General features: G+C 42.5%; 1 protein-coding gene across 6 annotated transcripts in view; it reads right to left on the bottom strand.

Moving 5' to 3' along the window:
• Positions 1–2,112: 2,112 nt before the first annotated feature.
• The window catches only part of ARHGAP29 (Rho GTPase activating protein 29), a 65,861-nt gene continuing 53,899 nt past the window's right edge, over positions 2,113–14,074 (bottom strand). For 5 of the 6 annotated variants that reach the window (XM_064147311.1, XM_064147310.1, XM_064147314.1 and 2 more), the window contains 11 exons: positions 12,271–12,437; positions 11,607–11,735; positions 11,342–11,440; positions 9,756–9,919; positions 9,334–9,522; positions 9,051–9,188; positions 5,386–5,618; positions 4,364–4,661; positions 4,061–4,169; positions 3,604–3,723; positions 2,113–3,080 (listed from right to left, as the gene is read on the bottom strand). In XM_064147311.1, the coding sequence (XP_064003381.1) occupies positions 2,191–3,080; positions 3,604–3,723; positions 4,061–4,169; positions 4,364–4,661; positions 5,386–5,618; positions 9,051–9,188; positions 9,334–9,522; positions 9,756–9,919; positions 11,342–11,440; positions 11,607–11,735; positions 12,271–12,437 (2,536 nt within the window). In that variant the 3' untranslated portion in view covers positions 2,113–2,190. The remainder of the gene's footprint in view (positions 3,081–3,603; positions 3,724–4,060; positions 4,170–4,363; positions 4,662–5,385; positions 5,619–9,050; positions 9,189–9,333; positions 9,523–9,755; positions 9,920–11,341; positions 11,441–11,606; positions 11,736–12,270; positions 12,438–14,074) is intronic. The other variant, XM_064147315.1, reaches the window with a different exon arrangement.

Here is a 14,074-nt window from a genome sequence, read left to right as displayed (position 1 = left end):
CAACCCAGCCTTCCCAGACATGGCATCCACAACCTCTCCGGGCAATCTGTTCTTTCATTGTGAATGACTTCTTCCTAACATTTAATCTAATTCTACCCTCTTTCCACTTGAAGCCATTACCTCTCGCCCTATCACTGCAGGCCCCTTTAAAAAGTCCTGCCTCAGCTTTCTTGTACATCCCTTCTAAGTACTGGGAGACTGCTGTTAGGTCTTCTCCAAAGCCTTTATTTGTCCCACCTGAACAACTCTAACTCCTCTCAGCCTGACTTCACGGAAGAGGTGTTCCAACCCTCTGATCACCTTTGTGACCTTTCTCTGTACTCACTTCAGGAAGTCTATGTCCTTCCTCCATGTACTGGGAGCCAAAAAGCTGAGAGGAGAGTTCAGTGCTAGGCATATGCTAAAACACTAAAATCTAGCAAGACAATAGATTTAGTGGTAGCTCAGAAATTCATTTGCTGTCTTGTGACCCTCATTTATATAAGCACCATCCTCTCACAGCTGTGCGATGAGGTTCTGCTATAATGTCCATAAGGTGTCAACAAAGCTATTTCTGCTCATTAACCAATTGTGTGGGATCCTCCCCCACATTCTCAAAGTGGAACAAACTCACATCTATGGTAAAAAGTCCTTATCCCTCCTCTTATTTTATTATGGAACTCACTATGCTAGTTGGGGCAGATAGCAGCATCTGGCATCTTCAGCTTTTCTACAGCATGAGGCAGCTCCTTAAAGAAACAGTTTCTAGCATCGCCTCTGCAAAGACCATAAGTCATGCTTCCATGGAACTATGTCAAGGAGTTGGAAGCTCGGCACAGCAATTTTAGTATCTTCAGTTCTGGAAACTAAAACCAGACAACATCCACTGAATGCCATAGGGGATTTTATTTGGGGTATTTTGGGAACAAGGGCAAAGGGAATGGGGGTAGGCAAGTCAAGTATGTTTTATGTTGTTGCAGACAAGTGATTCTTTGCTTTTCTTGTCCTCTGAGGAGCCTCTTAGTTCTTTTAGCAGCAGAGAGTACCATGCTGTAAGAACTATGCTCTGCAGTATGTGAGGAAGAGTGGAGCAAATTGTAATCTCCCGCAAAAGCATGCCACTCTCCCTGGCCTGGGAGATGGATGCAGCAGAATACCATGCTTTTGCAAAGGCCAAACATCTGTATGTTAATGGGTCAGAAGAAATCCAGGAGTCATTCAAGTGTTAACAAGTTAATATATTTTATAGCAAATATAAACACAGTGTACCCATAAAAAACTTTTAATACAAAGTGAAAACCATTAGATGCACCTACTAATGCACAGTTTGGGTTACTTTCAGCTCTTTCACTGAAACTTGGACACAATGCTCTTCATTTCAGTTACACATGGTGAAACTGATCTACAGCAAGCCAATCACTGCCTTCTCATTCACCTGGCAGAGACAGCACCACCTCATCTGACAGTCTCTCCAGAGAGGGATCCAAACAAACAAGGCTGTGCACATCTGCCCCACTTGCTAAGCTATACAAGAAACTAGATGTGGATTGATTGCTGCTTCTAAAGTTCAGTAAGTGCATCCTTGCTGTAAAACAAAAAAAATTAAGGTGACAAGACAGAGAAGTGGCAATAGATAACAACATCTGCCCAAAATATACACAACACGATACAGCATTACAGGCCACACTGGCCAGTACGTTACGTCTGCTCGGAAGCAAATCTTTAATTATACAAGTCTGAAAAAGGAACAAATGCTCTTGCAGAGCAAAGCACAAGATTTGGTTTATGCTGAGACAGATAACATAATAAAAATGGGAGGTTTAACACCACCTACTCTGACCAACAGCTCCTTTCACTGCCACACGTATCAGCTGTTTCTCAATGAATGAGCACTCCATTCCCCACAAAGAAATGCAGTGTCTCATTCAACCACCCCTTAACCGTAGCTAGAATGGGAATGCAGGAAGTCTTCACAAAAAGCTACTGACTTAGAAAACATTTGACTATTTCCTTCACAACTCCCCAGCCCCCCCCCCCCCCCCCCCCCCCCCATTTTTAAAATGCTGCAAATACAAAAATAACTCAAGTATGGCACAAAGGTGGGATTCCTTAAGAGAAGGCAAGGGATAAGGGATAAAAGGGACAAAAGGAAGCCACCTCTGGCAATAGCAATGGCAATAAATCACAGAAAGTCCAAGAGTAACCAGTACCCTAAACAAAATGAGCTTCCCTGTGTTCCAGTTCTTGGATCCTTTTTGGTCTCAGTCTCTGATAAGTAGGCCTCAGATCTGTGGGCTGACTCTCCTCCAAGCTAGGTTTTTGTTCATTTGCGTTTTGCTCAGGATCATCTGATGGAAGTGTAGAGCTCTTAGCTAGTTTCACAGTGTTATCCTGGTGAGGCACAGAGCTAGTACTGGTTGGTGCACAAGTTTTAGCAAAAGAACACTCTTCATTTTGTTTTGTTTTGTTAGAGGGTGGTTTATAAAATGTCCCCGGGGGTGGCTGCAATGTTCTTGGTGCCCTGAAGGCAGCAGGAGGATTGGCATCAGTACCATTCCCTTCTGTTGCTGTTTCTCCTGACCTGACAGAAAGAGAATATGGCTTACTAGGAAGAGTCACGTTGGCAGAGCTGTTGCCAGTGCTAGAGGATGAAGCCAAGACAGCTGCAGCTGTGGTCTCCAGCGCTTGGCTCTCCTGAGGCACATTAGTCATGATCATGACTGTTCTCGCTGTCATCTTGGACTGCTTGTCCCATGCTTTCCGCAGCGGCTGGGTGTCGTAACAAGGAAGTCTGTGGCAGGTACTAGCAGCAGGGAGTGCCTTCACCTCTGAGGCTTCTTCAATAGTGGGACTCCTGTCAAGGTGCTCTGGACTTACTGCTGCTGCATTGCGAGAATTTCTTTCATTCAGCACACATGGAGGAATCATTGGGTCTGCAGGCAGGCTCAGAGGGCGAGGGGTGGGCTTAGTCCTTGGAACCCGCAGCAGGACCTTGTTAACCTGGTGGTTAGGTTTTGCAGGAAACAAATAAATTTTGCAGCTGTCTTCACCTAAAGAAACAGATGCATCGTCTCTCTCTGAAGCTGGCCTCACAGCATCACCTGGAAACACACAAGGAGATAAACCAGCAAGAAGACAAACCAGCAAGACTTGTGTCAACAGAATATATACTCCATTACTGAAGTACCAATGGTATTTGAGTGGGGTAACAACTTTTAGGTATCCCTTTCACGCACACTAGGAGTATCCTATTCTACCCAAATACTGAAATGTTAGCACTGCAATAGCAGTAGGACACGTACTCCATAGAGACAACCAAGGAAGGCATTAAGGAGGAAAACTGCAAAGAGACACTGTACTACACATTTTGGCTGCTGCTTTCTCACCCCTGAATGTTTGCCGTTACAATAGGTTTCAGAATGTTGCACTGCTAATGTACAGGAAGTGACTGAACTGGTAACACCACCTGAAAATCAGTATAATTAAAAGGGATCATGGAAACGTCTCTTTAAGTCCAAAAGTAGCTGAAATCATACCTATGTTAAAACAAACCACTGCAGGAACACAGGCAGATGAACAGAAAAGAGAAAATTATAGAGAAGATTTTAATTTAGGTTAGCAAACCTGGCTTTTTGGCAGAAGAAATGTTAATATCCAAAACGTCAGTAGCTGATGAGTCTGTCAGAGAATTACTTTTCTTCCAGCCTTCTGGCTTAGTTCCAGTGAGCAGCAACGATACACACTCTGGGGAAAACAATGGTCAGAAGATGTTAAGTTACTGGGTATTGGTTTGCAGCACCACAGCAGATTTCAGAACATACAGTCACAGCACAAGGATCATAAAATAAGTCTCTTCTTTTGTAAAAAAGGAAGAAACACTGTTGTGTTCTCTTATCAAATACTTCGAGTTCTAAGTCTATAAGCACATGTTCTTGAAAGCCTTTACAAGGATTTAATGCTGTTCCTCTAAACAGTATTAGCAAGCACTGATAAGCAAGTTTATCACTTGCTGCATGCTCTATAATCTAACACATCCCCAACTGCTATTCACCGACCCCAGACCTAGCCAAAGTGCACTAACCAGTCACAGATGTATCTGCTTGTTCTTTTGTATTCCTGCTATTGTTCGGTTCCAAAACCAAAGCAGCTGCTTCTGAAGCTCTGCTTTCACTTCCAGAAAGAAGAATACCCTGTTGGCAAAAGTCCGGGCAAGAAGTAAATGAGAACAAGAGGAAAGACACGCAACAAAACCCAAAATCAACCCCCAGTAAAACCCCAACCACAACAACAAACAGCAGAGGTTAACGAGCACCCTGGCATGCTGCATCCCTTGACACAGAGGTTAAGTTGGCATATTGCAGCAGTTCAGGAGAAAGCCACTCACTTCTTTTACAGCACCTAAGGACTTCCTCTGCTGTCGTGGCTCCCTCTCTTCTGTTGTGACAGCAGCTTTGACTGTTTCCTCAGAATGAACTGTGCTCAGAAGTGGTTTAATGGAAACATCAAATATCTTTTCATAGTGTGTTATGAGCAGCTCCACTACTCGGGCTTGGTAAGGGTAATCCACAAGTGATGATAAAGAAACTGTAGCATCTGTCTGACGTGGCCTGATGAGAGTTGGGCCAAATATTATACCAAGGTTGCTGGCTGACATTTTATTTTCATCACACTGCTCTGTAACCCTGTAAAGAAGGGAAAAAGAATCAAACTAAAATCTCAAGAATCAGAAGGACTTTACTACTTCAGAAGCATTTTAGATATTATCGTGTACCTAAAGATGCTGAAAGGCAATTAAAAAAATGCAAGTGGTAGCCAGGTAGAATTTGCTGTGCAGACCATATTTAACAGCAGCTCAGGCTAAATGCTTTCCACATAAGGATGTTTGTGTCTCGTTTGGTTGATGCTATTTGAAAGTGGCTGTTTGGGATTTCTGGAGTCACAGAGAAGGGTGGCTCTCTCATTCCCAGTAGTGATATGGCAGAGGTACATTACCCATTTTACTGGCACATACACATCAATACAATCCAGCAAGAGCAATGTAACCAGCAAATTGTTATTAATAGACACAAACCAAGTTTTGATTTCCTGTTCAATCACTGCCCTGTCTGGGTCGCATCCTGACACACAACACAGGGCCTAAAAGCCACCACTGGTTATTACTTGCTGACCCAAATGCAAGCAAAGAATCAATAACAATGGAGGTCAACTCTTTCCCTCCTTTCTTTCCATGTCATACTCTTCTGTAACCTGAGGATTCCTTAGGCTGGAAAAACAAATTGTAGCAGAAGGAATGTCTTCTAAGGCACTTGAAACTTCTTCCTCTGGTCATCAAGAGTATAAGTTTCCCAGCATGCAGCATGTAGCAGCTTTTTTCCACGTCAGTTTGCATTTGAAGTCTTTTCTCACCTGCGAAGGTGTCCAATTAGGTACTGAAGAGTGTTATAATTTGGTACAGGCAGCTGTTTAAGAAGATCTTTCATTTTAATGATGATCCTGTTCAGCTCAATACAGATTGACTGCCTTGTCCTTGATCTGGGGCTAGCTTGTTTAGCATCCAATTCCTCATTAATGTTCTGACTTTCTTTTGCAAGTCCAATGAACTCATTGTAAAGCCGAAACAAGATCAAAGGTTCTGGAAGCTGAAGAAGCAAGAATATTTCAAAATCATGCTCAAGCCTCAATTTCACCTTCTTTGTTTCCCTCCTTTTCCTTCAACTTTATCTAGCTCAGCATCTTTTATTAGATGATGACATTGTTTAACTTTTTGTTCAGTAGTTCAAAGCACAGTTTGTTACCCGGGATCAGATTCGACAAAAATAGCTTCCTACACCTATCTCCTGAAACCTTTTGCTAGCTCTCTCCTGCAACAGCTTCAAGACTGAGCATTTATCAATACAGGTACAGACTAATCTGCATATGCATTAGTACCATGATAATTTATTATTCCAGGCTTTGATAGTATATCACATGTGGCATCAATTTAAAAAATGGATTTTAGGCCACATAACACTTACTTTTAATTGTGATTGAGATAATCATTAGGTATGAAAATGAAAGTTAATAATAATAAACAAATTCCCCAAAAAGACAAAAACCTCAAACATGACCTGGCTATTTGCTTTACCTCCAGCTAAAGGCAAAAACCAGGGAGACTAAAATATGAAATAATTTAATAATTATTCTGAAATACAGTGTGTCTCTGGATTCTGTCTCAAAGTGTTTTAACTGCATATTTCTAGCACTGTTCCTACAGTTAAAGTGAACAGGTTTACCTAAACATCACACCACCAGACTGGCTACAAAGAAAGTAGAATCATGGAATCACGGAATGGTCTGTGTTGGAAGGGACCTCCGAAGCTCATCCAGCCTAACCCCCTCTGCAGTCAGTAGAGACATCCTCAACTAGAGAAGGTTGCCCAGAGCCCTGTCCAGCCTCACCTTGAACATCTCCAGGGATGGGGCCTCAACCACCTCCCTGGGCAATCTGTTGCAGCGTTTCAGTACTTGCATGGTGCAGAACTTGTTCCTCACATCCAATCTCAATCTGCTCTGCTCTAGTTGGAAGCCACTACCCTTGTCCTGTTCATGCAGGCCTTCGCAAACAGTCTCTCTGCAGTCTTCTTGTAGTCCCCTTTGGGTACTGGCAAGTGACTATTAGGTCTCCCCAGAGCCTCCTCTTTTCCAGGCCAGAGGTAAGGCCAGAAGCCAAGGATGTTGATCCTTTTAAATTGTAAGCCATATTCAAAATCCCGCCCAGCGCCTCCAACAGCTGCGTCAGAGTGATGGATGTCAATCTGCCACCTTTTAACTGGAGTTCAGTAGGCAGAGTACATCTTTGCAATTTTTCCAAAGCCCTTAATGGTGATGATCACAGGATTGGAATAGTCATCTCTGACAGCCAGCAGAAGGAACAGGACAAGACCATGCAGTGAAGGTGCATGAACTCTGAATTCCTTTCATGGTTAATGGGTTTTCAGAGGGACTCAGTAACTTCACTGCACAACATCCCAGACTAATGTTTTCAGATACATACTACAATTCTTTCAGAAAACTCAGCCATGGAGCTTTAAAGCTCCATTCTGAAAGGAAAAGATGGACCATGTCTCCATAATCCCATAAGAAATACTTCCATAGATAGGTAAGTGACAAAAATTAAAAAAAAAAAAACCAAACCACAAAACTAAGGAAAAGTTGAGCCCCTTCCAGAAGGAAATAGGGAACCTGGTCACCCAGGATAAGGAGAAGCCCAAGGTACTCGGTGACTTTTTTGCCTCATTCTTACCAGCAAGGGCTCTAACTACACTGCCCAAGCTACAGAATCTAAAAGGGCAGAAGAGGGAAAAAAGAAAAAGCTGCCCACTGTACATGAATAACAGGTTCAAGCCCACTTAAAGCATCAGAGAGTGTACAAGTCTGTTGGACCACACGAGATCCTGAGGGAATGGGTGGATGAAGTTGCTAAGCTTCTTTCCACCACATCTGAAAAGTCATGGCAGTTCACACCAACTAGAAAACAGGCAATGTAACCCCCACTTTCCAAATAGTGAAAAAAAGGAAGACCCAGGGCACTATAGAACAGTCAAAGTTCTGTGTCTGGCAAAACTACGGAGCAGACCATCCTGGGAACTCTGCTAAGGCACGTGAAGCACAAGAACATGACTGGTGGCAGAGTACCAGGCTTCACCACGGAAAAGTCATGCCTGACAAAACCAGTGGCAATGCCCGGGTAACAGCACCGATGAACAAGGGAAGACCATCAATATAATCTGCCTGGCCTTGTGTCCCCACAACATCCTGTCTCTAAATTGGAAAGGATAAGGAACTGGCTTGATGACTGCACTCAAAGAGTGATGGTGGATTGCTTGATGTCCAAGCAGATAATGGTGACAAGTAATATTCCTGCAGGGTCAGCACGGGGACTGGTGCTGTTTAACATCTTTGTCAGTGACATGGCCAGCTGGATTAAGTGCAGGCTCAGCAAGCTTGTGGACAACAGCAAGCTGCATGGTGTGGTTGACATGTTGGGTTGAAGGAATGCCATCCAGAGGGACCTTGACAGGTGGGACAATGTCAATCTCATGAAGTTCAACAACCCCAAGTGCAAAGTCCTGCACCTGTGTCAGGGCAATCCCAAGCACCAAAAGCAGGCCCGAGGAGAAGCATTTGGGAGTGTGGCTTGATGAGAAGCTCAACATGAGCTGGCAAGGTGTGCTTTCAGCCCAGAAAATCAGCTGTGCTACAGCAAGAGAAATATGGTCAGCAGGTTGAGGGAAGCAATTCTCCCCTTCTGCTCCACTCTCGTGAGACCACACCTGGAATACTGTGTCTAGCTCTGGAGATCCAAGTGTGAGAAAAGCATGGAACTCTTTGAATGTTTGAAAGGGGCCAGCTGGAGGGGGACTTTACAAGGCATGTATTGACAAGATGAGGGGTAATGACTTCAGACTGGAAGAAGACAGATTTAGATTGGACACCAGGAAATTCTTTCCCATGAGGTTGGGTGAGGCACTGGAACAAGTTGCCCAGAGAGGCTGTGGATACTCCATCCACAGGAATTGCCCAAGACCAGGTTGGATGGGGCTTTGAGCAACTTCCTCTAGTAAGAGGTGTCTCCATCCACAGCAGAGGCATGGAAACTAGATGATCTTTAATGTCCCTTCCAACCTAAACCATTCTATGATAATGAACATGACACCACAACCATTGTGCGTCATGAAATACCTGGCAGCCTGTGTTAGCATGATATCAGCAGCTGTGTGAGATGGCAAGAACAGAGAAGTATTTTCAACTCCATATAAGACAAGCAAAGGCAGCAGCCAGAAAGGTTTCACAAATGAAATCTCCACTGCAGCATAAGCCTGTTGTAGTGCATAGTACCAATATTGAAAGAGGCATTGTGCCCATGTGAAACACAGTTTAAAATACAATGTGAGAAGAAGCCTATTGCTAAGATACAAGGCACTCCTTTTATCTCCTGCTGCAGGGCTGCTGGAAAGGATTTTTTCCTCCTTTCTGTTCTGAAAAACATACTACGTGACTTTGGCTTTTCATCTGACCTGTCGAGCACATACCTGACGGAGATAGAGCTTGAGAACATTACTGATATCATGTGCATAGAGTTCAGAGAGCTCAACCAAATCCTTTCCATTTTCAAAAGCTTGACACAGCTTTTCAACTCTTGATTTGGCTCCATTCACACGATAGATACCCTGAAATTAAAAGACCAGCACAACTCTAATTTGAAAGACAAGTGTAGAACAGTTGCTATCAGTTGTACGTCATTGACATCTGAAGAGATTTTATCGTTTTGGTGAAAATTGTTCATAGTTAAGTTTTCCAAACCTTGGACTATACCTTGACGTTCAGCGCTCTGCTCTCGATTTCCGACGTACACTTTTTGATGATGAAAGGAATGCCATCGGGAATATTTTTAGCAGCTTGGACAAAGTCCACTCCAAACAAGTGAAGCCTCCCATGAAGTTTTTTGTGCCCACATTGAATAGCTAAAGTCTCTAAACACTTTTTGTGGCATGCAAGTGAACACTACAGGGGAGGGGAAAAAAAAAAAAAGAAAATCAGGTTTGATACAATCCGTTGCTGTTTGTCACTGCCTGTGTGAGCAAAAGGAAAGGTTCATTTGTCCATCCTGCTTTTGCTTTGAGTTTATGATTCTACAAGCCACTTTTTTGGTACTTTTTATACAGAAAAACAGAGTTTGCAAGACTCCTGACTTTGCACCAATCCCAAGTAGTAAATTAAACTATTTTTCAACTTACCTCCTCACACTCAGCTCCATGAAACATCACTAAGCTGTCACACTCTCTGCATTTAGATGGAGCTCTCAGCTTCCGTAGTTTGTGTGTTTGAGCAGCTTTGGACATATTAGCATTTCTAAAAGGTCCTGGAGAATTTGCAGTTTCAGATGTCAGATCATTTAAACCTGAAAAGAATTTCTGTTACAGTCATTCTAATATCTACTAGGATAGGATATTAATTCTGTTTAGAAGCATGTTGCAGAACCCAGAATTCTGTGAACAATAGCAACTATCAAAGCAGTCTAAAGTATTTCAATCACACTGGGGCAAACCACTGTAGCAGTTTGCATTAACAGAAACAATAACTGTCCAATAGCTCACATAAAAGTGGATTAAAACAATCAGTTTAGTGGTTTGAAGCATTTCCAGTTTGTCCTGCATTAATAAGCACAGGAACATTAAGGTCATTTAATTCCAGCTGCCCTGTAGGCAGGCAGCTGTCCACAAAAGCTTCTTTCTCTGCATTTCAAAACCCTGTCCTAGAGGATGGAAGGTGACATCATGGCTCGGCCTGTAGCATTTCTGAAACACTTGGCAGCAGGGAAGAATTCACAGGCACTTACAGAAGAGAAAGAATCCCTGATTCTGTCTCCTATGAAAACACCAAAATATTTTACAGAGTGTTCCAAAACAGAGTAGCAGCTGCTTCTTTTTGTGGCCATTCTTTTTTCCAAGCAGTGGAAAAGCTGGTAGAAAAGCTATCCTTTGTTTTACAGGTAAACTTAAAATTAAGACATACAGTCAATTGCCCAGAAAGCTTCTTCAAAGCTCATGTATTGATTAAACAATTCCTCTCCAAGTGACAGTTTGCATTCATTGCCATGTTGCCATGATTTAAATATGAGTCTACAGTAGTGTTAACTACAGGCTGATTCCTAGAAGGTAAAGTATACATTTAGGAAGTAAGGACTCTGGAAAAATTCCCTAAATGCTTCAGTAAACAAGCGCTGCAGGTATTTCAGAACTAGTTTGTAAGCTCTGCAGACATTCCAAGGAGCTACGCCTGACATTCCAGTTATTCAGGTTCCAGTATTTCTGGCAGCACTGCCTTCATACAGCCCAAACCTGAGAACGAGAAATGTCTGCTCCAGTCTGGGACAGACATTACCAAACTTGCTTATCTAAACTGAGAACAGTAAGAGCTCAGTTATTACCCTAAACATTTGGGTCCACCTTTTTTCCCATGATTTGCCAATTACCAACTCTCTGTAATCGCACATTTCACTTCCAAATTTAGAAGCGATCTTGCATACTTCAGTGCCATGTGGCTAATTTTAAATGTAAATGTCCAAAGGGAACATTTAATGAGTACTTTAACTCAGGAGGGTGAAGATGTTAGAATATCTTCAAAGGGTCTAGGAGGACAATTCTGCACAACTTCATCACAATGACCTGACCTTTAATTTTCACTTCTCAGGCTCAAGTGGATATGCACTGCATTGCAAAGCAATGCTGCTGGTAAGAACAGCCTCCTACAGCACACGGAAAAGCCTCGCTCTGTAGCAAAACAAGTCTTTTGGGGACTTCAGGTATAGAAACAACATTACCACAGTCTGAAGGAGATGGTGGCTCTCTTTCATCAAGATCATCTGCAGAGGACATAGTACCAGTGGAAGGTGTTCGGGGAAGTCGTCTTTTAAAATCCCCTAGCAGATGAGAAAGATTTTCAGGAAGCTGTAAGTATCAGTTCCACCCAGATGGATACTGCCATTATAGGCTCTGTCCAACACTTGTTAAACTAACAATAATGTCTTACTTATGTCACAATTGAAAGAGGACTTCAAATTAGTTTAACATTAAGAGTCACTGTACCTGGGCTAGCAGATGGAGAATCCATGGATCTTGACTCGCTGCTTCCTCCTGCACTTTCAGAGTCGCTGCACATTCCTCCACTCTGGTTGCCAACTGACCATGATCTAAAGGGTGGTGGCCCTCGTGGCACTTTGGACAGGAAAATCCACAAATTCCAAAGGTCAAGGACAACAGTACATTCTATTTAAAGACTAAGATTGTATTCAGAACAGGAGAATATTGCAGAAGTTACACAAACATACAGCATAGCAAAAGAAGGTAAAACAAAAATCATAGCACACAGCTTCGAGATGCAAGAAACTGAACTTCAGAGCCTGGACAGTCACGCCTTTGCCAAAGACCTGGAATCAAAACAGTATTTTAAACAAATAGATTTTTATCTGCTGAAATGAAGTGGTTTAGTACACTGAACTAGACAGGACTTGCTGTTTGAACTGTGTCTCATCCACTTTGTCAAAGAATGCAGGAATGCATATCGGCAGCTTATCAATATGCATTACCATCAAGCACTGACCTGGTTCCATAGGCTGTGACTTACAAATACATGTCTCAATATCTCCGCTGCTGCATTCCTGACAGAGACAGCAAGTATCTAATTTTTTTTAGTTTTCCCCTGCTAGTTTTGTTTTGAAACTGAACTCCAGGTGAAATGCAGAGCAATTACCTTGGATGCCATTGCTCCTGGAAGAGTTCTTTTCTCCAGTGTTTTGCAAGCGATGATAAAATGGATTTCCCACATCATCTAACATCTGAGCAGGAAAATCTGCTGAATACTGTGATAAGTTCCCATGTGATGTATGGACACTGTTGGCTAATTCCCTATTAAAAACCCTTCAGAAAGAATAAAGTTAAATTGAGAATGAACAAGATAAAAAGACACAGCTCTTCATTTATTTTTATTTTTTTAATCTCTGGGCATTAGAGATACTTTGTGTGATTGTTGGTCATGAACATATGCATTCAACATGTAATTATTAAAGCTCAAATTATAAACCAATAATAATAATGAAAAGGAAGATGGCCATTCATCTGTAATTAAACATGTGCAATTTCCCAGTGTTTCCCTGTCCCACTGAAAATCAGCTTTTTGACATATCAGCAAGGTGTTACAGACTCACAGAACACATCCAGTTGGATGAGCTCATCCAGTCCAACCTTCCACCCAGCACTGCAGGGTCAACACCAAACCATGTCTCTAAGCACCAGCTCCATAGACTGCTTAAACACCTCCAGGGACAAGGACTGCAGCACTGCCCTGGGCAGACCATTCCAGGGGCTGAAAACCCTCTCTGGGAAGAAATATTTTCTAGCATCCAGTCTGAACTTCCCCTGGGACAGCTTGGAACCATTTCCTCTGCTCTTGTCCCTTGCCACTAAGGAGCAAAGGCTGTCCCTTCCTCGCTCCAACCTCCCTTCAGGGAGTTGTAGAGAACAGACTTCAGAAAAAAAGAGATCGGTTGTTAATCTAAAGATCAGAAGAATTCAGCATTCTACTTTTATGCTTCCACCAACTCTCTGCCCAGCAATCAAGACTATTCAACACATAGGCAACAAAATGTCATGCTTTTTAAAAAGCATGGAAGATGTTAAAGCTGCCAAAGAGCCTACAGTCTGTCCACTGTGAAAACCTGCTATCAAAGACAGAAAATTCTTCACAGCAATTGATGTAAAATGCTGAGGCACCCTGTGGACAGAAAGGTCAGGAGGCTTTTCTATAAACTACCTGCCCAGCTAAGGAGATAGGGACTTAGAAACATTAACATTTGCATCTGTCTAGGCTACTGTGCTTTACATAGATGAAGTCAGAAACAACAGAAGTGATCACAAGATCATCCCAAACTAAACAAAAGGTGCAAAGGAGAGAGGAGGAAAAAAAAACACTCCTGTAATTCTCCAGCAGCATAGCTGGGAGAGAACATGAAGAGTTGGAAAGGTCACCGCTCAGTTTCTCAAGGAGCCACATGGTTAAATCCCTGTAAGTAAAAATTTGTGAGTAAGGCCTAAAAATCAGTCTTAAAAGGCAGGAAATTTATAGAGAACAACTCAGAATCTGAGCTTTAACTCTGAATTTCCTGGCTTTTATTGGTAGAAGTCTGACTCAAGGCAAGGGGTTTTGTATTTAGTTTCCTTTTGAAAGATGACAAAGAATGACAACAGCACTTTCCTGCAGAGTTGTGAAACTCTGTGGGGGATTGGAATGGATATGCTGCAGCTGTAGTGCCCAGACAACCACTTCACAAGTTAAAGGTGGAGACGCATTTGGCATACTGACTTTACTTCCACTTCAGCTAAAAACAAAACAGTCAAATCTGCCATTTCTACATGGGTTGGGAAAAAACAAACAAAGAGGCCATCGTAACATAGGGACCTTTTCTAAGTCGTATATCACAAGAAAGACTTTCTGCCAAAAAAAGCTGTGAGAGGTAAACACTACAAAGAAAAATATTGTAGCAGCAAGGTCTGCAGGA

This window comes from Pogoniulus pusillus, chromosome 8 (assembly GCF_015220805.1).
Source record: "Pogoniulus pusillus isolate bPogPus1 chromosome 8, bPogPus1.pri, whole genome shotgun sequence".
Classification (NCBI taxonomy): Eukaryota; Metazoa; Chordata; class Aves; order Piciformes; family Lybiidae; genus Pogoniulus; species Pogoniulus pusillus.
This window is presented reverse-complemented; position numbering and strand designations above follow the sequence as displayed.